This window comes from Hemiscyllium ocellatum, chromosome 12, assembly GCF_020745735.1.
Source record: "Hemiscyllium ocellatum isolate sHemOce1 chromosome 12, sHemOce1.pat.X.cur, whole genome shotgun sequence".
NCBI classification, from domain to species: domain Eukaryota; kingdom Metazoa; phylum Chordata; class Chondrichthyes; order Orectolobiformes; family Hemiscylliidae; genus Hemiscyllium; species Hemiscyllium ocellatum.
In genome coordinates this window covers 18,443,429-18,469,578 of record NC_083412.1, presented here as the reverse complement: position 1 = coordinate 18,469,578, position 26,150 = coordinate 18,443,429, and the positions used below count along the sequence as shown (strand labels likewise).

The window sequence follows — 26,150 nt, the reverse complement described above, 5'->3', positions numbered from 1 at the left end:
GTTTTAGCAAGAAATAAGAGGTCCTTACCCAAACACAATGTTAGTAGTCTTTATTAAGTCAGCTCAAGGTTAATAAAATCTAATAATGTTTGCACAAAAGCACCAAAACATTGCTATCAGAACATTTTAAAGATCTGGTGCACTTAACAAAGTTAGGTTTTAACTAGCTTGCCAACAAATTCATTTTCATAATAATTTTCTGCTTTAATTTTAGAAACATTTCCAAACTGAAACTACATCATGCAATATTAATAACATATACATTGATACACAGTGAAATTCCTCTATCCAAAAAGAAAACATAAACTATGTTAATATTTTTGTTAAAGTAACCAACAAAGGAGCTTTATTTGCTACAAACATTGCCTAGTATAACTTCTGTCATTTTGAACCTCATTCATAACAACAACTTTATTGTTTTAAACATATTAACAGTATTTATTGCTTGTATTTTATATGTTCAATATAGTAAAACTTCCAGATTTTCAGTGATGGGAGTTATTTATTCTGTAATTCCAAGACACTGTCTCAGGTGTGCTGCAGTTTTTTCCATCTGTTGTATGTCCCATGTCAACTGCCGTTTGTTCGACTGAACTTTATTCAATTGACAATATAAACGTTTAAGTATGGCTTCACACCTTTTTTTCTGCACCTTAAGAAATTAAATTATGTTTTTTTAGATTGATCCAAAACAAGAGCAATAATTATGCTTTCCAAACTCTTGAGAAATCTGTTTACAGATAAGTGAAATACATATGAAGTACAGGAATAATTAGATCAAAGTAAGGGATTAAGAAAGAATTGGAACAAAGGTACAAATATGAGGAACAGGAGATGAGACACATGAGGGAAATAGATGAAGGATGGAAGAAAGAGAGTAACAGAGTGAGAAAAAGGGACTAAAGGCAAGGAGCAGGAGGGGCAAAACCTGTGAGGCACATGCTGATGTAAAAAGTAAAATAAGACAGGAGGTGGTAGAGACACAGCAGACAAGAAACAGAGTGGGGCAGGTTGAAGGGAAGAAGGGAGACAGAAAACAGAGCAAAAGGAAGAAATGGATGGAGTGAACAAAAGGCAGAAAGCATGGTGCGGAAGAAAAGAATTGGTAAGGAACGGTGTTGTAGCTGCCCTTGGCTGAAGGTGAAATAAATAGGCGGCTTGTGGTTTTTTTTTTAAAAACTATAACAAAATAGCTGAAGAAAATTGTATTTGATGTAGCATTTCACATAGCTCAAATCATGGCCTTCACAGAGAAATAACAAAATGCCTTTGAGAATAACAGCAAACTCTGAGTAAGATGGAGCTAGAATACAGACAGTGAATCTCCACTTTTCTGATAAGGTTAGCTCAGATGGAAACTGTCAGATTCAAAATTACCTTTTTAATCTGAAATAGAAAGGAAAAGCTTGACCCACCTTAGATGAGGCCTTTTAAATAATTATAATTACATATTAGAGTGGAAACATATATTTGCACGTAAGAGTAGTTTTAATATAATAGACACAGGGACATGTAATTAGATTTTTGTAGGCAGTCAGTCTTGGATGCAGATACTAGTTTTGATAAACCCCCATTAGAAAAACTTGATAAAAAGCTTTGGTACCAGCTAGTTCAAAGTTTGTTATTTAGTATAGATTAGAAGAAAAGCCTGAGCCTACACCAATCAAGATTTTTTAGGTTATTGTCACTACATATTAAATACACGTATATGAATATGTTACAACTTGAAATGCAACCAACCAACTAATATTAAAGGAATTCAACTGAATTTCCTTTCAAGAAATAGCAATAGGCAGTAAAGAGGAGCTTTCACTCCATCAGCAGGGAGACCGGAACAAAAAAAAAGTACAAATAAGATAATCATGTAAAAGAGTACCAAGGGACAAATAACATAGCAAGAGGGGCAGAAACAATTATGAAACAGGGTAATTATGACATTGTGAGAATAAACAATCATTGCTTCACAATTGAACAGTCTAAAGAATATTCGAAGGACAGAAAAAAATTATATGTCAAGGCTAAGAAAGAGATCATACCCAGTAGAACCTTTATGAATACAAATAAGATTCTTTTAATGACCTGTAAAGCTGTAAAAGTGATTGAATTTCATTCCTATAGATCAAATTTAAATAGATGCTATCTTATTTAGAAAAAGGTAGTCTGAAAAGTTTTTAAAGTAATCATAACAAGGTTCAGCCTGGCATCAAACTTCAGTTTTAAACCATCTTAAAGTATGCCCATAGAAGAAGGTGCAAATGACATAGAGACTGTGTTTATTTGACTTTTAAAACTCGTGGGAGAGGGGCGCCACTCCTGACATTGGCAGCTTTGTCACAGAATTGTAGTATTAGATGTAACTATGTACAACTTTACAAGTATCTTTCTATTAGAGCTATTACAAACTTTATAACAATTGGTAGAAATTAACTTCCCTTCAAATCTTCTGTAACAAGGTTAGCGAGGAATATAAATTGCAAGACAGAATTTGAAAAGTCCTTAGTAATCAGCAAGTATACGATGCAGCTGGCAAAATCGGAGAAGGAACGTAGTAGTCAGTATTGCAATAAGATGTATTGTAAGAGTCCACGAATAGATGATGGGGGTCTGGCAAACATTACAAGATGATGGGAAGATCTCAGGTTGGCCACAAAGTTGTCTAATATTGATTGTGTATTCACAGAATTGCATGTGTCGTTAGAGGGGAGATGGCAAGCACCGATGTCAACACTGCATGTAACCATTGTGACATGGTATGTATAAATATCCTGTACTTTATTGGATAGGTAGAGTGTCCTAGAGACCTCTCCTGTGCTGCATTGGTAAGGAGCTTGGAGTAAAGATTGATTTGTGCTGTTGAACACATAACTCAAAACTCCTCTTTAAATAAATCTTTTCCAACAGATGGGGAACTGGAAAAGGTGTGAAAAGGATAAAAGGTAGTGGAGGGAATGAAGGAATAGAAATGAGAGGTGGAGAAAGGATAAGAATAGGAGAAAGAAAAAAGAGGGCAGACGGCGAGGAAGATAGTGAGGAGGGAATTAAATGAAAGCATGTGGAAAGGAGGGTTATAGATTGGTAGATGGTTGTAAGGAGTGTAAATGTGAAAGAACCTGGGAAAAAGGAATAGAAAGGCAGTAGGAGTATACTTAAGAGAGAAATCAGAAGGGCAAAAAGAGGACATAGGATAGCTTTGGAAAATAGGGTTAAAGAGAATCCAAAGGGATTTTATAATTACATGGAGGACAAAAGGGTAACTAGTGAGAGAATAGGGCCCCTCAAAGATCAGCAAGGCAGCCTATGTGTGGAACTGCAGGAGATGGGGAAGATACTAAATGAGTATTTTGTATCAGTGTTTACTGTGAAGAGGGACATGGAAGACATAGAATATGGGGAGATAGATGGTGACATCTTACAGAGGAGGTGGTGCTGGATGTCTTAAAAGGCAGAAAGGTGCATAAATCCCCAGAGCCTGGTCAGGTGTACCCCAGAACTCTGTGAAAGCTGGGGAAGTGATTGTTGAGCCCTTTGCTGAGATATCTGTGTCATTCACAGTCACAAATGAGGAGCCAGAAGACTGGAGGTTGGCTTACACAGTGCCACTATTTAAGAAAAGTGGTAAGGAAAAGCCACAGAAATGTAGACCGGTAAGCCTGACATCGGTGGTGGGCAAGTTGTTGGAGGGAATTCTGTGGACAGGATTTATGTGTATTTAGAAAGGCAAGGACTGATTGGGGAAGATAGTCAACATGGCTTTGTACATGGGAAATCATGTATCACTAACTTGACTGAATCTTTTGAAGAAGTAACAAAGAGGACTGATGAGGGCAGAGCAGTGGATGTGATCTATATGAATTTCAGTAAGGTGTTTGACAAGGTTCCTCATGGTTGCCTAGTTAGCGGGTGGTGGTGGAGGGTTGCCTTTCAGACTGGAGGCCTGTGACTAGTGGTGTGCAGCAAGGATCGGCGTTGGGTCCACTGCTTTTCATTATACATATAAATGATTTGGATGTGAACATAGGAAGTATAATTAGCAGTTTGCGGATGACACCAAAATTGGAGGTGTAGTGGACAATGAAGGAGATTACCTCAGAGTACAATGGGATCTTGATCAGATGGGTCAATGAGCTGAGGATGGCAGATGGAGTTTAATTTAGATAAACGTGAGGTGCTACATTTTGGAAAGGCAAATCAGAGCAGGACTTATAAACTTAATGGTAGGACTCTGGGGAATGTTGCTGAACAAAGACACCTTGGAGTACAGGTTCATAGTTCATTGAAAATGGAGTCACAGATAGATAGGATAGTGAAGAAGTCATTTGATCTGCTTTCCTATTTTGGTTAAAGCATGGAGTATAGGAGTTGGGAGATCATGTTGCGGCTTTTGGAATATTGTGAGCAATTCTGCTCTCCTTCCTATCTGAAGGGTGTTGTGAAACTTGAAAGGGTTCAGAAAAGATTCACAAGGATGTTAGGAAAAAGTGAAGGGCTTATGCCCAAAAAGTTGATTCTCCTGCTTCTTGGATGCTGCCTGACCTGCTGTGCTTTTCCAGCACAGGGATCTAAGGGGCAACTTTTTCTCACAGAGGGTGGTGCGTGTATGGTATGAGCTGCCAGAGGAAGTGGTGGAGGCTGGTACAATTATAACATTTGAAAGCACCTGGTTGGGTATATGAATAGGCAGTGTTTAGAGGGATATGGGTGAATAGGTTAGGATGTCTGGTCAGCATGGACGAGTTCAACTGAAGGATCTGTTTACATGCTGTACATCTCTATGACTCTATGACTCAAAATAGGATGACAAGGTCACAGAGTCATATTCTGCAACTAAGGCTTGTAGCTAGAGACCTAAGATGGTGCTGTAAGTAGCAATGTATAAACTTTTCACTTTACTCATTTGAATACATGTGACAACGAAGCTAATTCAATTCGATTCAATTCACCACATACTCTTTGAGCTGCGGGTCTAATTGCTTGGGACATCTCCACATCTGCACCAACAGTAACAGCCATGTTATCCAATTTAATTTCCTATACAATCTACTTCACTCTTAACTCCCCCAAGAAGGCAGTAGGAATCAAGCCAAGTGGTGGGCTGTCTGGTATCAGGCTCCTCACCCCTGATGTGGAGAGCATCTTGACTCTGACCACCTCTGGTGACTGACTGACTGTGTTCCAGTGTCCCTGGACTAGTATCAGAATTTGCTCTTTTCAATGCACTGGGACCCCCTCAGTGAAAGCTATCCTCTACAACTTTCCTGCGGCCTGCTGACCACCATGACAAACTTTCTGCCTACATCTCAGAGCTAAATGGCACACCTTGACAGAACTAACAAGAGCCTAGTAGCTCTGGCTGAGGAGGCAGAGCACACAAAAGCAAGGCAGCTCAAGACAGGGATGCTTTGAGTATCCAGGTAGGCACAGAGTGAGTGAAGAGCCTGCAGATACATGAGTTAGATATGTTCCTGAGCACAGAGCATCCTTGCTGCAGCATTACAATTACAGTTGCCAGTGCAGTCTAAGACGTAGCATTAAAACACACAAGCATTCTCTATTGATTGTAGATGTGTTCATGAGGTTTGAGAGGCTGGCACACATCAAATATCATTGCTTGTGGACCTGGGCTGCCTGTGGCAAATGGTGCCTGAGATATTGGTGCTGAAAATGTGTTGCTGGAAAAGCGCAGCAGGTCAGGCAGCATCCAAGGAACATGAGATTCGACGTTTCAGGCATAAGCCTTTCTTCAGGAATGAGGAAAGTGTGTCCAGCAGGCTAAGATAAAAGGTAGGGAGGAGGGATTTGGGGGAGGGGCGATGGAGATGCGATAGGTGGAAGGAGGTCAAGGTGAGGGTGATAGGCCGGAGTGGGGTGGGGGCGGAGAGGTCAGGAAGAAGATTGCAGGTTAGGAAGGCGGTGCTGAGTTCGAGGGAATCGACTGAGACAAGGTGGGGGAGGGGAAATGAGGAAACTGGAGAAATCTGAGTTCATCCCTTGTGGTTGGAGGATTCCTAGGTGGAAGGTGAGGTGCTCTTCCTCCAACCGTCGTGTTGTTATGGTCTGGTGATGGAAGAGTCCAAGGACCTGCATGTCCTTGGTGGAATGGGAGGGGGAGTTAAAGTGTTGAGCCATGGGGTGGTTGGGTTGGTTGGTCCGGGTGTCCCAGAGGTGTTCTCTGAAACGTTCCGCAAGTAGGTGGCCCGTCTCCCCAATATAGAGGAGGCCACATCGGGTGCAGCGGATGCAATAGTTGATGTGTGTGGAGGTGCAGGTGAATTTGTGGCGGATATGGAAGGATCCCTTGGGGCCTTGGAGAGAAGTAAGGGAGGAGGTGTGGCCGCAAGTTTTGTATTTTTTCAAGATGCCTTCGACATAGACAGAGAGGTTCTCACACAGGGTCCCATTGCCTGATATGATGGGACGTCTTGGTGTATTGGCTTTGTGTATCTTTGGAAGGCAGTAGAAGTCACCTATGCAAGAAGTATGTGGGATGAGGGCACGTTGGGAACTCTGAAGGACTGGATCAAAAGTCCTTATTAATGTGTTTAGTTCACAGGTGTGCTCTTTTGTCAGATTGGCCAGTCGTTGCCTGTATTGTTCCTGATTGTTTAGTTGTTGGTATACTTCCCTGCAGTCGTCTGTTCTATTCTGAATGATGATGGCTCCTCCTTTATCTGCTGGTTTGTTGACAATGTTGTGATTGGTTTTGAAAGCATGGATGGCTTTCTGAAAGACCAGGTACATTACATCCACTGGATCTTCCTTGTCTATCTTCAGAGTTACATTTTGGTTTGAAGATTTACGATTTCTTGCCTAAGTCTCTCCTTTACTTTACCTCATTTTTCTCCTTCAAGGCATTCCTTAAAACTTATTATTTTGACTAAATCTTTGATTATTTGACTGAATATCTTCTTTTCTGGCCCAATGTCGTTTCATAAAGTACTTGCAAAATAACTTGGGACATTTTATAATATTAAAAGGTGTTATACAAATCAAAGTTTTGTTGATTGTACCTTTGTGCATGCACAGAACATCTAATTTACAGTCTTCATATGCCATCTGGTGGCTATTTGTAAAAGTTTTGCTGTAGTTTTGGATTGCGTTTCCCTACATGCTGTGGAGTTTTTATTCAACAATGAGCTCTGTTTTGTCAGGATAATTGCCCGGAAGTCAGCCAGAATGATATGTGGCTCGTGATGTAGTCGAGAAAAGCCACGACTGAGCTAACCGAGAAATGCTGTAATTTGCAAGCGGAGGTCTCGATGTCAAGCAAAGCGAGAGAGTAAAGCCCGTACTACAGATCACTCAACATACTAAAGTGAAATTAATAGATTAAAGTCCCAATTTGAAGTCCAGAATGGGATAATGTGTGCTTTCAGGACCAGGGGCAGAAGAGGATAACAGCTATGCAGTGGACTTAGTGGGGTGGGAATGGGGAGAGGAGGCCGCAGAGAGCATACAGGAGATAGCATGCTGGTATGCTGAGAATTACTCTTCCCAGTGGAACCCCTACTCCCAGGACTCCCATCACCATCAACACCCTTAGCTCTACTTCTCTTTCCCAAAGAACTTCAGTGCTAGCCAAGCATAGAGCCCTTTCTGGCCTCAATGAACCCTCTAGCCGTCATTTGCCGAGAACTGTGACTAGCATCGACACCACCCAATTCATGATGGCATAAATGGCAGAAATAGCCAAAAGAAAATCTCTTTCATATCCACCTCGTACCTCTATTTATTTTTTTGATAACTCCCACCAAAAGAGACTTTTGCAAGGGCTGGAAGACCCTGAGGAAATCAAACTAACATTTATGTGCTTGACCTCTGCAGTCCTCTCTGCTTTGCACTATCCAGAAAACATGGGCAGAGGAGAAGCTGAGGACAAGAAAACTGCAATTTTAGCTGTGTTCAGACACAATAGAAGGGCTAAATGACTGCTGGCAAAAGAAAGGGAACACTCGACCATATTCACCAGATGCTTATGGACTCATTTCACTGCTGTCTTCTGAAGTTGGACAGAACCCTGCTTGAAGTGCAGAACAGGACCTAGTCTCACATGCTACTGAATAGAGTAGGAAGATGTGTGATTATTTTGACCCATCCAATGATACAGACCTAGAATTGTGGATGCTCTGGCAAATGGCTCATGCATGGGAAAAAGAAAGGATTTGAACCGGGGTTAGAAATAGTCAAGTCTAGCAAGGCTGGAAAGATGAACTGAGTCAGGGTAAATCCCAACCCTGGCCCAGTATGGGCAATGAAGGGGGAGACGGAAATAGAAAATGGCAGCTACAGAGATATCCTACCCCCATAGGGAAAGGTTAGGACCCACCGCCACAGGGGAGGGGCTACAATTATAATCAGGTAGGTCAATATGCCAGGGAGTGCAAAGCACCCCACCAACAAGCACAGGGAACAGACGAGAGATACCCTATCATGCAACTAGATAGACCTGTGAGACGTGGTGATAACTCTGTGGGGAATGCTGCAGCCCTTTGTAACCTGAACTCCCAGTCAAACACAAGGGCCTATTGCATGACAGTATCAAGTCTCATTGAAATGGGTCTGCAGTGTCAGATGGGATAGTGTAGGGTGTCCCTTGGAAGAAGGCAAGGTTGGAGGATGCCACATCAAGTTCATATGGGACGCTGGAAGTTCTCATACAACCCTGAACCTATCCCAAGTTGTCAACAGGTTCTGGTGCACCTGCAAAAGATTATCCTAAGTAGACTCATATGGCACTTTCAGAAAGGGTCAGAAACCAAATAATTATGATTTGCACTGAGCAACACTACCTGCCTTCATCTGGCCATATTAGTCAACCTCCACCCAGAGGTGGAATAGATCCTGGGCTTGGATTTCAAGCGGAAATGCAATCTATCACTCGACCCGAGAACTGCTGCATATGGCAGATGCCCAACGAGGATGAGGTACCAATGGATGTTTTCATGGGGAGATAGGATTTACACCCTGGGGGAACTGCTTAAGTCTCTATAAATGGCCAAACACCCAGACGCAGACAGGATTTTTGCAAGCCACTCTTAAGCTTTACATACCACAAACATGACTGGGGGAGATGGGTGGGTGGGTGAGTGGGGCAGAGGGGTTGCAGGGGAGGGTTAAGATAGTTACAGATGGTCCCATCCTGAAACCTCAGAAACAATATGGCTTCCCCAGGCAGACTCGGGGGAAATTGTCATGACCCTAAACAGCTTATTACAACATGGAGTCTTGTGCCCATAGTCTCCACCAACAGTTCCCCAATCTGGCTGGTTAGGAAACTGAACAGCAACCAATTGACTACTGGGAGCTTGACAAAAAACACCCATCATAGATCCAACAGGAGTGTTGAATTGCAAGTTGACTCTGACCATTTTGTTCATCTCGCAAGTATAGTACCTGAGTAAAATGAGTTTTTGTAGAAACTGGTTGAAACGTCCAAACCACTGACAACATAACTCCACCGTAAGTCCCTTTCTCTTGTATGTAATGTCTTGACTAATAAAGGCAAGTATCCCATATGCTTTCTGAACCACCTTACCTAGGAGATAGTGAGGACTGCAGATGCTAGAGGTCAGAGTCGATAAAGAGTGGCGCTGGTAAAAATAAATAGGGGGTGTGGGGTTGGGAGAGATAATTAGCTATTTTGCTCTCTTTACAGATCCATGGGCAAGCATAACCAGGTCTTTCTGATACACTGGACTTCCTAGTGTCCTATTCAATGTGCCTTGTTAGTTCTCCCAAAATTCATCAGCTCACACTTTTCAGGATTAAATTCCATTTCCCACCATTCAGTCTGACCACATGTCTATATCGTCCAGGAGTCCTTGCTATTTACCACACAACCAATTTTCATGTCTTCTGCGAACTTGCTGGTCATATCTCATATATTCAACTCTAGATCACAAATGTACAGATTAAACAGCAAAGTACCAAGCACCGAACCTTGTGGTTTCCAGTCACAAAAACATCCTTCATCCATCACTCTCTGCTTCCTGCCACTAAGCCAATTTTGGATCCAATTTGACAAATTGCCCATGATCCCAAGGCACTTTCGCTTTTTAACTAGTTCACCATGCAAGGAATTATCAAAAGCCTTCCTGAAGTCAATGTAGACTACAGTAACTGCACGACCTTCATCTACACATCTAGACACCTCCCGAAAAAATTCAATCCAATTTATTAGTCACTATTTTCTGCTTACAAAGCCTGCTGTTATCCTTGATTTATCCTTGCCTCTCCAAGTTGAGATTAATCCTTTCCATACCACAGATATTAGAACCACCAGTTTGTAACTTCCTAGTTTATCTTTGCTGGCCTCCTTGAAAAATAGTACAACATTGGCTGTCCTCCACTCCTCTGGCAGCCATTCTGTGTTTTAGAGCAATGATATACCTTTTGAACTACTGTCACTGCTGTAAAGTAAGAAAGGGGTAGTGACAACATCACTGGATGAGTAATCCAGAACTAGGAGAAAGTGAGGATTGCAGATGCTGGAGTCAGAGTTGAAAAGGGTGGTGCTGGAAAAGCACTGCAGGTCAGGCAGCATCTGAGGAGCGGGAGAGTCGACAATTGGCCTATGCCCAAAACATTGACTCTCCTGTTTCTTAGATGCTGCCTGAACTGCTGTACTTTTCTAGTGGCACTCTTTTCGACTCTAGTAATCCAAAATCCCAAGCTAATGCTGTCAGGCTATGGATTTGAAACCCAACAAGGCAGATAGGGAAATTTGATTTAATTAGGTTGTTGGTGACCATGTAGCACTATTGGTTGTCATAAAAATCCATCTGGTTCATTAATATCCTTTAGGGAAAGAAATTTACCATCCTCACCTGTTCTGGTCGGGGCTGGCCCATATGTAGCTCCAGGCTGACTCTTAATTTCCTTCTGGGCATTTGAGGTTAGGCAATAGCTGCTGGCCTAGGAAGTCTACATCCCATGAATGAACATTAAAAAGAAGCCAATTTGCACCAGATAAATTGGCACCAAATGAGTTGTGAATGGGTGGCACGGTGGCTCAGTGGTTAGCACTGCTGTCTCACAGCGCCAGGGACCAGGGTTAAATTCCCGCCTTGGGCAACTGTGTGGAGTTTGCACATTCTTCCCGTGTCTGCATGGGTTTCTTCCCGCAGTCCAAAGATGCGCAGGTGAGGTAAATTGGCCATGCTAAATTGCCCATAGTGTTAGGTGCAGGGGTAAATGTAGGGGAATGGGTATGGGTGGGCTGCTCTTCGGAAAGTCGGTGTGGAAGTGTTGGGCCGAAGGGCCTGTTTCCACACTGTAGGGAATCTAATCTAAACTAAGTAAAGCTACAAAACAGGACTACATGCATACTAAACATTCGAAACCACATATTACAGCCAGAGCTAAATGATTTCACAACAGATAGATCAGATCTAAGCTCTGCAGTCCTGCCATATCTAGTTGTGAATGTTGGACAATTAAACAATTAACAGGAACTGAGATTTTCACAAATATCTCCATTCACAATAATGGAAAAACGAGGCACATTTGTGCAAGCGACCAATCTGAAACATTTGCAAAAATCTTCAGCCAGAGGTGCTAAATGGATAATCCTCCTGAGGCACTCAGCATCACAAATGCCAGTCTTCAGCCAATTCGATTCATTCCATGTAATATCAAGAATCTTGACCTACTCTTGGAAAATAAGGCTTGGCAGGTGACTGAGGTGTCAGTGGGGGAGCACTTTGGGGCCAGTGACCATAATTCTATTCGTTTTAAAATAGCGATGGAAAAGGATAGACCAGATCTAAAAGATGAAGTTCTAAATTGGAGAAAGGCCAATTTTGACGGTATTAGGCAAGAACTTTCAAAAGCTGATTGGAGGCAGATGTTCGCAGGTAAAGGGACGGCTGGAAAATGGGAAGCCTTCAGAAATGAGATAACAAGTGTCCAGAGAAAGTATGTTCCTGTCAGGGTGAAAGGGAAGACTGGTAGGTATAGGGAATGCTGGATGACTAAAGAAATTGAGGGTTTGGTTCAGAAAAAGAAGGAAGCATATGTCAGGTATAGAGAGGATAGATTGAGTGAATCCTTAGAAGAGTAGAAAGAAAGTAGGAGTATACTTAAGAGGGAAATCAGAAGGGCAAAAAGGGGACTTGAGATAGCTTTGACAAATAGAATTAAGGAGAATCCAAATGGTTTTTTACAAACATGTTAAGGACAAAAGAGTAACTAGGGAGAGAATAGGGCCCCTCAAAGATCAGCAAGGCGGCCTTTGTGTGGAGCCACAGAAAATGGGGGAGATACTAAATGAATATTTTGCATCAGTATTCACTGTGGAAAAGAATATGGAAGATATAGACTGTAGGGAAATAGATGGTGACATCTTTCAAAATGTCCAGATTACAGAGGAGGAAGTGCTGGATGTCTTGAAACGGTTAAAAGTGGATAAATCTCCAGGACCTGATCAGGTGTAACCGAGAACTCTGCGGGAAGCTAGAGAAGTGATTGCTGGGCCTCTTGCTGAGATATTTGTATCATCAATAGTCACAGGTGAGGTGCCGGAAGACTGGAGGTTGGCAAACGTGGTGCCACTGTTTAAGAAGGGCGATAAAGACAAGCCAGGGAACTATAGACCGGTGAGCCTAACCTTGGTGTGGTAAAGTTGTTGGAGGGAATCCTGAGGGGCAGGATGTACATGTATTTGGAAAGGCAAGGACTGATTAGGGACAGTCAACATGGCTTTGTGCGTGGGAAATCATGTCTTACAAACTTGAGTTTTTTGAAGAAGTAACAAAGAAGATTGAAGACAGCAGAGCAGTAGATGTGATCTATATGGACATCAGTAAGGTGTTCGACAAGGTTCCCCATGGGAGACTGGTTAGCAAGGTTAGATCTCTCGGAATACAGGGAAAACTAGCCATTTAGATACAGAACTGGCTCAAAGGTAGAAGACAGAGGGTGGTGGTGGAGGGTTGTTTTTCAGACTGGAGGCCTTTGACCAGTGGAGTGCCACAAGGATCGGCGCTGGGCCCTATACTTTTTGTCATTTACATAAATGATTTGGATGCGAGCATAAGAGGTACAGTTAGTAAGTTTGCAGATGACACCAAATTTGGAGGTCTAGTGGACAGCAAAGAGGATTACCTCAGATTACAACGGGATCTGGACCAGATGGGCCAATGGGCTGAGAAGTGGCTGATGGAGTTTAACTCAGATAAATGCGAGGTGCTGCATTTTGGGAAAGCAAATCTTAGCAGGACTTATACACGTAATGGTAAGGTCCAAGGGAGTGTTGCTGAATAAAGAGACCTTGGAGTGCAGGTTCATAGCTCTTTGAAAGTGGAGTCGCAGGTAGATAGGATAGTGAAGAAGGTGTTTGGTATGCTTTCCTTTATTGGTTAGAGTATTGAGTATAGGAGTTGGGAGGTCATATTGCGGCTGTACAGGACATTGGTCAGGCCACTTTTGGAATATTGCATGCAATTCTGGTCTCCTTCCTATCGGAAAGATGTTGTGAAACTTGAAAGGGTTCAGAAAAGATTTACAAGGATTTTGCCAGAGTTGGAGGATTTGAGCTACAGGGAGAGGCTGAACAGGCTGGGACTGTTTTCCCTGGAGCGTGGGAGGCTGAGGAGTGACCTTATAGAGGTTTACAAAATTATGAGGGGCATGGATAGGATAAATAGGCAAAGTCTTTTCCCTGGGATCGGGGAGTCCAGAACTAGAGGGCATAGGTTTAGGGTGAGAGATATAAAAGAGACCTAAGGAGCAACATTTTCACGCAGAGGGTGGTACATGTATGGAATAAGCTGCCAGAGGATGTGGTGGAGGCTGGTACAATTGCAACATTTAAGAGGCATTTGGATGGGTATATGAATAGGAAGGGTTTGGAGGGCTATGGGCCAGGTGCTGGCAGGTGGGACTAGATTGGGTTGGGATATCTGGTCGGCATGGACGGGTTGGACCAAAGGGTCTGTTTCCATGCTGTACATCTCTATGACTCTATAACTGGCTGCAGAGTCTGGATATTGCATAGGATATAAGTCCTGACAACATTCTGGAAATGACACTGATGATTCATGCTTTGGAATTGGTGTGTCCTTAGCCAAATTGTTCAGTTCAGCTACAATGGTGCATCTACCCAATAATGAGAAAAATTGCCCTGTCTATGCCTTTTCCATAGAAATAGGATAAAGTCAAGCTGGCAAAACTGGAGTAAGTGGGAATCAGAGGCAAAACTCTGCACTAATTAGAGTCATATCTAGCAGTCACAGTTCAGCTTTCAGCGTCCATAAGATACTCAGAAATACTGATGTTTGGAAGTATTTAGCATATTTAAGCAGGCTTCTAACAATTTATACTGAGAGAAGTGTCTTGGGTTTTCAACCTTGTGAGCACCTAGGTGTATGGTAACAGAAATCCAACCAAGAATGGCTGCTAGGCAACAACGAGCACAAAAGTCCCTAAAGTCATTTCAAAGCCAAAGACAATAAACTCAGTCTCCTATCCTTTAATAAACTCTTCTCATTTTCTTCCAAATTTGTTTGACATTCTGAAATTAGCAGGTAGATCAGCATTCATAATACTATCGACCTAATTTCCAAAAGACCACATGGTAATAACCTTCTCAACCCAGAAAATGTCTAAGTAGTTCTATATCTTCCAGTTTTTACACATAGGCCATAAATTTAAATATGTTCCCAGTAGCAGTTTGAACATCTGTGGTTCACAGAGATGGATAAAGAAGTGCAATTTCTTTCAAACAGATCAAATTTCATTCTTCAAAATTTGCGTCACAGGTAGATGGGTTAGTTAAGAACACGGTTAGCATGCTTGCCTTCACTGCTCAGACCTTTTGAGTCTGGGAGTTCGGATGTCATGTTGAGATTGTACAGGATGTTGGTAGGGACTCTTCTGGAGTACTATGTGCAGATTTGGTTGCCCTGTTATAGGAAGGATACTATTAAACCAGAGAGGATTTGGTAAAGATTTACCAGGATGTTGCTGGGAATGGAGAGTTTGAGAAATAAAAATAGACTGGAAAGGTTGGAACTTATTTCACTGGAGCGTAGGAGTTGAAGGGTGACTTTATTGAGGTGTATAAAATCACGAGGGGCATAGATAATGTGAGTGACAAGGGTCCTTCACCTAGAGTGGGGAATTTTAAAACTAGGGGACATATTTTAATTGTGAGATGAGAAAGATTTAAAAAGAACATAAAGGACAACTTTTGTTTTACACACAGAGTGGTTCATGTGTGGAATGAACTGCCAGTGAAAGTTGTGGATGCAGGTACAGTTATAATGTTTTAAAGACATTTGGGTAAGTTCACGAATAGGAAAAGTTTGGAGCGGTATGGGCCAAGTGCAGACAGATGGCACTAGTTTAGTTTGGGAACATAGTTGGCATGGACTGGTTGGACCACATGGCCTGTTTCCAACTTGTATGACTCTATGGCTCTATAAAATACTCCTTGTGGACTTTAGTCATTTGTGCAAGGGGTCTAAAGCAGCAGGAATCATTTGACGAGGTAGGTGAACCTTTTGGATGAGTACAGGAGTTCCTTTTGGAAAGATGAGGTGGCATTTTGCAAAGAAAAGATTCATTTTCTGATTGTTAAAAGTAGGAATGAATGTGAGTAACAAGTAGATAAACTCATTGCCACTGTCAAGCTGTCATGGTATTTAAATTTCCAAGCACGTTAAATTACAAAAAAAAAAGCTTGACTGCTTGCAATTTCAATAGATGGTTTCTGACATGAGAACATGAGCTTCCATTATAGGTTGGAGGAACGATTCTACAAGGTATTGTAAACATATTGGGGTTCTGTAAGTTCATGAGTTTGATTGACTGAGTCAAGTGGTTATAATGTCTCTAATATGCAGCTATTAATAAAAATAGTTGCTTTCATAAAGATATGTACTTTAAAAATTTTAAATAAAACAGTATCTCTCAATCTATATTGTTCAGACAAGTCATGATTTTAAACAGCCTTCTCAAATCTCCTTGCAAGTTACTTTTTATTATCTTTAAAAGGGCCGTCAGTTCGGAATAGCCCAACATTTGTGATGGGTGTGGCAAACAGGGGCAAATTAGTGCCCCTCTTTGCAAACAGGCACCTGGGAGTCCAGGTGGACAGGATGGTGCAGAACAGGAACAGTACTCTAGGACTGACAGAGGATTCCCTTCCATCAGACCCTGTAAGACTGGTCTGAAGTTGTTATCTGAGTTATTGCAGTCTTAGCAATGAAGGAAGAAGACCAATGACTTTGTCCACTTGCCAGGATAAATGACACAATCTTCTTGCTGTTACTTCACTCTCATTCCATCTGTGCTACTGCATCCATCTCCCACCAAGGTCCTCCCTCCTAATCCTGCATGGCTTCTGCACTGTCTACTCACTTGTTTAGGACATCTTATCACCTTGACCTCAAAATCACCAGTACCAAAAGTTGTACCACATACCCTCATTTCACTCAATCCCTGCCTTTCATTTCAGGAAATAATAGTCCAAGTAGGGCAGAAAGAGCCAAATCTGATGATGGGATGCACAATATTTGGCTCCTTATCCACTATTCCACGTCTTCAGACCAAAATTAGAGGCAACTCTTGACATACTCGACCTGGATTCCCTGACCGAAGACTGCCTCCCTTGATATGACTGAGGATTGGTGACAACTATGACAAGAATCCTAGCTTTGCATCTTTGCTAAATGGCAGTGCAAATTTGCCATTTGTGAGCTGGGTACCTGTCAGTTATTCACAAGAATGATTCTAGGAATGAGAAATTTTGTTTATGAGGATAAATTGAAGTGGTTGAGACTATTCTCCCTGGAGAGAAGTCTAACAAGAGATTTGATACAAGTTTACAAAGCATGAGTAGGCTGGATAGAGTAGATAGAGCTGACACCTCCCCCCCCCCCCCCCCCCCCCCCCCCACAAGAAACTAAAATGGTAGAACATAAATTTAAAGTTATGTGGAAAGAAGCAAGGGTAATGTGAGAAAAAAAAACATTTTCATTCAGCAGTTAGGATATAGATCTCATTGCCTGCAAGCGTGGTAGAGGCAGATTCATTTCAAGAGGGCATTGGATAATTATTTTGAAGGAAATAGTGTGCAAGGATGTGGGTAAAAGCAGGTGTACTGCACTAAGTAATGAAGCTCATTGGAAAAACTGGTGCAAGCACAGAAGTCCATAGAATCCCTACAGTGTGGAAACAGGCCCTTTAGCCCAAAAAAGCCCACGCCGGCCCTCCGACAATTAACCCACCCACACCATTCCCCTATCCTATATTTATGCCTGACTTGTGCACCTAACCTAAACATTCCTGAACACTATGGGCAATTTAGCACAGTTAATTCACCTAACCTACACATGTTTGGATTGTGGGAGGAAACATGAGCACCTGGAGGAAACCCATGCAGACACAGGAAGAATGTGCAAACTCCACACAGACAGTCGCCCAAGGCTGGATTCGAATCCAGGTTCCTGGTTTTGTGAGGCAGCAATGCTAACCACTGAGCCACCGTGCCACCCTAATAATGGGTGTGAATGGCCTTCTTTTGCCCCATTACAATTCTGTGACTGCATGCAAATAGCCCTTGCACCAGCTCGTTGAAGTCCAACTTTACAGTGCAAAAGTGTCCTAGGGATCAGAAAGGTGTTATAAAGATCCTGAGAGGCTGGCAGATATGAGATGCCAGCATCAATGCATGGGGGATGAGTACAGCAAATGCCTTGGAATGTGATATTGTCATTGGGTGTAAAGGAATATATTCCAGGGTGCCAGGTTGCCAGGTACTTGCCTTGACTATCATGATGGGAATTGTTGATGATTAGTTTCTTTGAAGTAAGTGGTAAAATAGGAAGTTGCATGTGAAAAGACGAGATTCATTGCTAATGAGGCTGTTAACCAGCAATAAATCTGTCAGTAGGCATCTTGCTATTCCCTTGGTAAAATCATGTTTCGACTCCCAAACTCATGTTGGAAAATGCAATGAGTTGCTCTCAATTTCAAGAAAGGACACACCTGACTTCATATGTGATTCTCCCAGATTACTTGCCATAGCACACATTGTTCAAGCCCCTACAGTCGGTTCTGATATAAATGCAATAGTTCCGTTCTAGTGTGATCTCACGTTACAAGAAAAGCACACAATAGTTGGTGCCATTTAAACTAATGGGACCAGAATTGCATTATAGCTAATACAGTTTAGAAAGGTTCACATTCTACAAATAATGGTCTAAATTCTTTAACTGTGTTAAAAACCAATTCATGTTGAAGAAGCACACACTGTAGCAGAACAGACTGTTTAGCATTGCAACCAACTTTCCAAATGAGACCAAAGCAAAGTTTTACAAAGGTTCAGAATAACTTATTTGCCTGAGGATTATCAGATCAGATCACGAATGTGTTGAATGGCCTATTTCTACTCCAAAAATATTTTGTATTTCATGACTTTAATTAGAAATCCCAGGATCCTGTAAGCAATTTCTCAACTTGTTCTGCATAGTCATTGATTTACACACGTATGTCTCCTGTTTCTGTGCCGCTGAAGCCACTTTGAAATTTTATCCTTTATTTCCTATCGTCTCTCTTCATTTTTCATCCCAAAATGTAACACGCCACAGCTACTTGAAACTAATGCATGATTAAACATGAAAAAGGAAGCAGAATGTAGTGAAGGTGAACAAGGTAAAAGAGTCAAGCACAATGCTGCTAGAAAGAACAGAATATCATCAAGTGGGAATCCCTTGTGTATCACATTAATTATTTTCTAAAAAGATTCAGCTGCATCCTTCAGATATGATTTAACCTTTGCAGCCTTCTCAAAATTTGAACAACTTATTTTTACAAGGAAACCATTAACTCCCTCCCCAGTTACCAATACAATTGCCGTTTAGTCTGATTTAGCAATCTGTATGCAATGCCACAAAATAAAGGATTCATGGGTTTCCTGCCATTCAGTAAGTGTTTTGCACCCTGAAGGGTTATATCTGAACAATTAACCTGTATTTTCTCTTTACAAATGCTAATAGACCTGCTGTGTGTTTCATCAATTTCTATTTTGCTTCTTTTCGTTCGGTGCCTGGTTCAGGCTCTGCTCCCTTTACACTACGCAAATATTAGCATAGATTTACAACATGCCACAGGGGTGTAAAACTGCTATTGCAGATCAGTTATTTTTACAGAAACTGAACTGATTTCCATTTCTATTGATCTGATTGATAATGACTGGCCAAACTGCAGACATTTTTTATGTCTGGGTGATAAATGGTAAAATCTCCCATGATGCATCTTTCGTTTGATTGATATTTTGTAGTGTATAGTGGCAGAGCTGGCAGATGTCCCTGTGATGATTTGGGAGGATTCACTGATAAAAGAACTTAAAGAGGTCATAAACTTCTCCGTTATGTACAGGCCAGTCTAGTGTAAATGAAATTACTCTGATGCTTCTCTTGTGAATTGGATTCAATGAACATAGGTTAGCTGAGAAAACCAGAATGCCATATGCCAGATAATAAATCAGACATTGAAGCTCATATTCTGACGTAAACTGTGGGATTTCCATCTATAATTTTTATAGTAATTGTTGGTTTAGTAATTAGTAACTAGTGGTTTTCCTGTGTGTTTGAAGCTAATAATTAACTTGTAAGCATTTCTGCTTTCATGGCAATTTCTTTAAAAACATTTTTTTTTAAGCCTGGCTTTCAGCGAACAGGTTTTGTGCACTTCTGAGTTTTATTTTATGCTTGTGACCCAGCATAATAAATAATGGGGCCTCAAATGCTTATTAGGGAGTTCTGGAATTTTTTTCCCTTAAAGTGTTTTTAAGGGAAACACTTTAGCTGAATTAGAGAAGCTTTTAGTTTCTTTGGGTATAGTTAATCCTGTAAAGAACTTGGAATAGGATGGTTTATACAGCAGTGCTCCTGAGAAAGGAATGATCGAAATAGTGAATTAGATTACCATGGGGTGAAGAGCTAAGAGTCAGTCGTAGACCAGAAACACTGGAAGTAAAAACTCCGAAAAGGAATGTCGTGTCTCCAGATAGAAGCTATCTGGAGTTCTAGCTGAAGCTGCAGGTGGGTTAAACTTACCAAGGTATTAAGCACAAGGACTCTGGTGTGAGGATCAAATCAATGGTGTTTTGGATTCTACACAAAAGTTGTTTTGTTTCTTTGCAATTTATAAAAGTGTGTTTTGAGATTAATGGGGTTATACTTTTGTGAAGGACAGGTCGTGCCTCACAAACCTTATTGAATTCTTTGAAAAGGTGACTAAGGAGGTGGATGAGGGTAAAGCGGTAGATGTGGTGTATATGGATTTTAGTAAAGCGTTTGATAAGGTTCCCCATGATAGGCTACTGCAAAAAATACGGAGGTATGGCATTGAGGGTGAGTTAGAGGTTTGGATTAGGAATTGGCTGGCTGGAAGAAGAAAGAGGGTAGTAGTTGATGGTAAAGGTAGTAGTTGATGGTAAAGGTTCAACTTGGAGTGCAGTTAACAGCAGTATTCCGCAAGGATCTGTTTTGGGACCATTGCTGTTTGTCATTTTTATAAATGACCTGGAGGAGGGGCTAGAAGGTTAGGTGAGCAAGTTTGCGGATGATATGAAAGTCGGTGGAGTTGTTGACAGTGAGGAAGGATGTGGCAGGTTACAGCGGGATATAGATAAGCTGCAGAGCTGGGCAGAAAGGTGGCTAATGGAGTTCAATGTAACTAAGTGTGAAGTGATTCACTTTGGTAAGAGTAACAAGAAGATGGATTACTGGGCTAATGGTCGGATACTTGGTAGTGTGGATGAGCAGAGGGATCTTGGTGTCCATGTACACAGATCTCTGAAAGTTGGCACCCAGGTAAATAGCGCTGTGAAGAAGGCATATGGTGTACTGGCTTTTATTGGTAGAGGAATTGAGTTCCGGAGTCCTGAGGTCATGTTGCAGTTGTATAAGACTCTGGTGCAGCTGCATCTGGAGTATTGTGTGCAGTTTTGGTCGCCATACTATAGGAAGGATGTGGAGGCACTGGAACAGGTGCAGAGGAGGTTTACCAGGATGTTGTCTGGTATGGTAGGAAGATCATATGAGGAAAGGCTGAGGCACTTGGAGCTGTTTTCATTGGAGAAAAGAAGGTTTAGGGGTGACTTGATAGAGGTGTACAAGGTGATTAGGGGTTTAGATAGGGTTGACCATGAGAACCTATTTCCACGTACGGAGTCAGATATTACGAGGAGGCATAGTTTTAAATTAAGGGGTGGTAGGTTTGGGACAGATGTTAGGGGTAGATTCTTTACTCAGCGAGTCGTGAGTTCATGGAATGCCCTGCCAGTAACAGTGGTGGACTCTCCCGCTTTATGGGCATTTAAACGGGCATTGGATAGGCATAAGGAGGAAAGTGGGCTAGTGTAGGTTAGGTGGGCTTGGATCGGCGCAACATCGAGGGCCAAAGGGCCTGTACTGCGCTGTATTTTTCTATGTTCTATGTTCTATATACGGGATTCCTAATAGGGACCTTTTCCGATACTTTCAAGTTAGTGATTATATACAGAAGAAGACCTCGCTCTTGGCTCATTTCTACAAGCGGGACACAGAGAGAAGAGTGCTCCGATGTGGGGCGCTCTCTTGGTTAGTACCATATACCATCTGCAGAGGGGGAGCATTGGGCAATATGGAGAGACTCCATGGGATCTGGAATCAGGAGTTGGGGAAAGAAATTTCATTGGAAACATGGGAGGATATATGGGAAAATGTAAAGAAAACTTCAACATGCAATAAAGCACAAGCTATGCAATTGAAAATCCTTCACAGGGACCAAATGGCACCAGAGGGGTTAGCAAAGTTTAAGAAAGGTTCTTCTCCAGGATGTCTCAAGTGTAAAATCAGCATAGGCACCCTTACACATTGCTTTTGGTCCTGCTACAAGATTCATGGATACTGGGGTGCCATACTGAATGAGCTGGAGAAGATCTTGTGAATTGAAGTTAAGGCGGATCCGGTATCCCTTCTTTTGGGATTGCCGAATCTGTCCTCTCTGGATGAACACAGGAAGCAGTTATTTAATATTCTTACAAACTGTGCAAGGAAGAACATTCTAATGAACTGGATATCAGAAAAACCTCTAGGTCTTGCGGGGTGGTGCAGACTTGTGATGGAGCACATCCCCCAAGATTATCTGATGAGAATGGTGCACCATGGAACAGTGCCATTTTGTAAGACATAACGGCCCTTTCTAAATTACATAGACATGGACCTATCAGTGGTACTGATTAGGGCCTTCATATCACCATGAGGACTGTGTATGGTGGCCCGGGGGCCACAAGGGGAGGAGGTCTAGTAAATATGGGTATAATAACTGTTGCTCCCGCGGATGGGAGCTTAGGTGGAGGTGCAGCGAATGGAATAGTGTAGTGTAATTTAGTTTAATTGGATTGTAATTTAGTTTAATTCTATTTCTTTTCATCTGAGTTTATTTTAACTTGGGTTAAGTAAATATGAGATGATTATATTTCGTAGAGTAGTAGGTAGTTTATTGTTAATGTTAATAATGTAATAACATGGTATTATTTCTGCTTCTTTGAATTTTTGTAGTTTCATAACGCTTCTTGTAAAAGAGTAAAATATTTTCAATAATACATAAATTTTTTTTAAAAATGGCTCTCTAATAGAACATATAGAAAAATACAGCGCAGTACAGGCCCTTCAGCCCTCGATGTTGCGCCAACCAAAGTCTACCTAACCTACACTAGCCCAATAACCTCCATATGCTTATCCAATGCCCGCTTAAATGACCATAAAGAGGGAGAGTTCACCACTGCTACTGGCAGGGCATTCCATGAACTCACAACCCGCTGAGTAAAGAATCTACCCCTAACATCTGTCCTATACCTACCACCCCTTAATTTAAAGCTATGCCCCCTCGTAATATCTGACTCCATATGTGGAAATAGGTTCTCATGGTCAACCCTATCTAAACCCCTAATCATCTTGTACACCTCTATCAAATTTCCCCTAAACCTTCTTTTCTCCAATGAGAACAGCCCCAAGTGCCTCAGCCTTTCCTCATACGATCTTCCTACCATGCCAGGCAACATCCTGGTAAACCTCCTCTGCACTCGTTCCAATGCCTCCACATCCTTCCTATAGTACGGCGACCAAAACTGCACACAATACTCCAGATGAGGCCGCACCAGAGTCTTATACAACTGCAACATGACCTCAGGACTCCGGAACTCAATTCCTCTACCAATAAAGCCCAGTACACCATATGCCTTCTTCACAGCACTATTTACCTGGGTGGCAACTTTCAGAGATCTGTGTGCATGGACACCAAGATCCCTCTGCTCATCCACACTACCAAGTAGCCTACCATTAGCCCAGTAATCCATCTTCTTGTTACTCCTACCAAAGTGAATGACTTCACACTTAGCTACATTGAACTCCATTTGCCACCTTTCTGCCCAGCTCTGCAGCTTATCTACATCCCGCTGTAACCTGCAAGATCCTTCTTCGCTATCCATAACTCCACCGACTTTCGTGTCATCCGCAAACTTGCTCACCCAGCTTTCAAGCCCCTCCTCTAGATCATTTATAAAGATGACAAACAGCAATGGTCCCAAAACAGACCCTTGTGAAACACCGCTAGTAACTGCACTCCAAGATGAACCTATTCCATCAACTACTACCCTCTGTCTCCTTCCAGCCAGCCAATTCCTAATCCAAACCTCTAATGCACCCTCAATGCCATACCTCCGTAGTTCTTGCATTAGCCTACCATGGGGTACCTTATCGAACGCCTTGCTAAAATCCATATACACCACATCTACTGCTTTACCCTCGTCCACCTCCTTAGTCACCTTTTCAAAGAACTCAATAAGGTTTGTGAGGCACGACCTGCCCTTCACAAAACCATGCTGACTATCCTTGATCACATTATTCTTATCCAGATGTTCATAAATCCTATCCCTTACAATTCTCTCTAAGACTTTGCCCACAACAGAAGTGAGACTCACTGGCCTATAGTTACTCGGGCTATCCCTACTCCCCTTCTTGAACAAGGGGACCACATTCGCTATCCTCCAGTCTTCTGGCACTATTCCCGTAGACAATGATGACATAAAAATCAAGGCCAATGGCTCTGCTATCTCCTCCCTAACTTCCCAGAGGATCCTAGGATAAATGCCATCAGGCCCAGGGGACTTATCTATTTTCATCCTTTCCAGTATTCCCCAGACCTCTTCCCTACATACCTCAAGGTCATCCATTCTAATCACGTGTGATTCAATATTCACATCAGCAATAGTGTCCTGTTCCTGAGTGAATACTGACGAAAAGTATTGATTTAGTGTCTCTCCAATCTCCTCCGCCTCTACGCACAACTTCCCACTACTATCCTTGACTGGACCGATACCTACCCAAGTCATCCTTTTATTCCTGACATACCTATAGAAAGCCTTTGGGTTTTCCCTAATCCTACCAACTAGGGACTTTTCATGTCCCCTTCTCGCTGCTCTTAGCTTGCTCTTTAGATCCTTCCCGGCTACCTTATAACTCTCAATCGCCCCGACTGAACCTTCACGCCTCATCTTTACATAGGCCGCCCTCTTCCCTTTCACAAGGGATTCCAATTCCTTATTAAACCACGGCTCCCTCACAAGACCCATTACTCCCTGCCTGACTGGTACATACTTATCAAGGACACCCAATAGCTGTTCCTTGAACAATCACCACATATCATTTGTGTTCTTCCCTTGAAGCCTATTTTTCCAATCCACGCATCCTAAGTCATGCCTCACCGCATCATAATTTCCCAGCCCCCAGCTATAACTCTTACCCTGCAGTGCACACTTATCCCTCTCCATCACTAAAGTAAAAGTCACCGAGTTGTGGTCACTGTCCCCGAAGTGCTCACCTATGTCCAAGTCTAACACCTGGCCTGGTTCATTACCTAGAACCAAATCCAGTATAGCCTCACCTCTTGTTGGCCTGTCTACATATTGTGTCAGGAAACCCTCCTGCACACATTGGACAAACATCGACCTATCTAACGAACTCGAGCTATAGCTTTCCCAGTCAATATCTGGGAAGTTAAAGTCCCCCATAACAACCACCCTGCTACTTTCACTCTTCTCCTGAATCATCCTCGCAATACTTTCCTCTACTTCTCTCGGACTATTGGGAGGCCTGTAGAAAACTCCTAACAGGGTGACCTCACCTTTCCTATTTCTAACCTCAGCCCAAACTACCTCACATGGCAAGTCTTCCTCCATCGTCCTTTCCACCGCTGTAATACTATCTTTGACAAGCAATGCCACACCACCCCCTCTTTTACCCCCATCTCTGACCCTGCTAAAACATTTAAACCCTTTCCAGGGTGTGAAAGTTTACGGTATTTTGATGTTTGGATTGTGTTGAGCTCAAGTGCTGATAGACCTGCCCTCATCCAGGCAAGTGGACAATCAAATTCCTGATGGTAGAAAGTATTGGGAAAATTCAAAACAAATTTACTTACGACAGAGTTCCTGGCCTCTGACCTGCTACTTAAGCTGATGGTACAGTGAGTGGCAATGTTGATTAACATTAAGTGGAGATGATTGTTAGAAATGGTCACTCCCTAGCACTTATGTTGTGTGAATGAAAGTTCCATTTGTCAGCCAAAAAACTGGTGAATGTGGGCATGGATTGCTTCAATATCCGAGGAATCGGTAGTGGTACTCAGCACTTTACAGTTATCAATGAATATCCTTATTTCTGACCTAATGATGGAGAGATGAAACTGAAGATGCAGCTGAAGATGACTGGATTCAGAACACTACAAAGAAAGACCTGCAGTAATGTCCTAGGCCAGAGATAATTAGTCTCTGACAACTACAAATCTTTTTTCATTGCATTAGGTATGATTCTAATTAGTGGGGAGCTTATTCTGCTACTACACTTGTGCTGATGGTTTGTTTGACACATTAATGATTTTTGTAAAAAATATGTTAAGGATTATTGCTAATACTCAAGAGGCCAAATTCAGAAAATATTATTTCAATTTATGTTTAATTTGAGTGCTTGTTTTAATGAAGTTTACAAAGTAATCTGATTTAAGTTGTTAAGTTTAATACTACATCCTATTTGGGTTTTTCGGGTAAATAGCTCCAATAATTACTGCAAATTGGGGAAGGAGTTGCAGGGAGAATAGTGAAA

At 42.0% G+C, this 26,150-nt stretch overlaps 1 protein-coding gene across 1 annotated transcript in view; it reads right to left on the bottom strand.

Annotated features, from left to right (window-relative positions):
• Window positions 1-502: 502 nt before the first annotated feature.
• The window catches only part of LOC132820895 (coiled-coil domain-containing protein 122-like), a 42,464-nt gene continuing 16,816 nt past the window's right edge, over window positions 503-26,150 (bottom strand). The window contains exon 4 of the mRNA XM_060833252.1: window positions 503-652. Coding sequence (XP_060689235.1) covers window positions 503-652 — 150 coding nt within the window. The remainder of the gene's footprint in view (window positions 653-26,150) is intronic.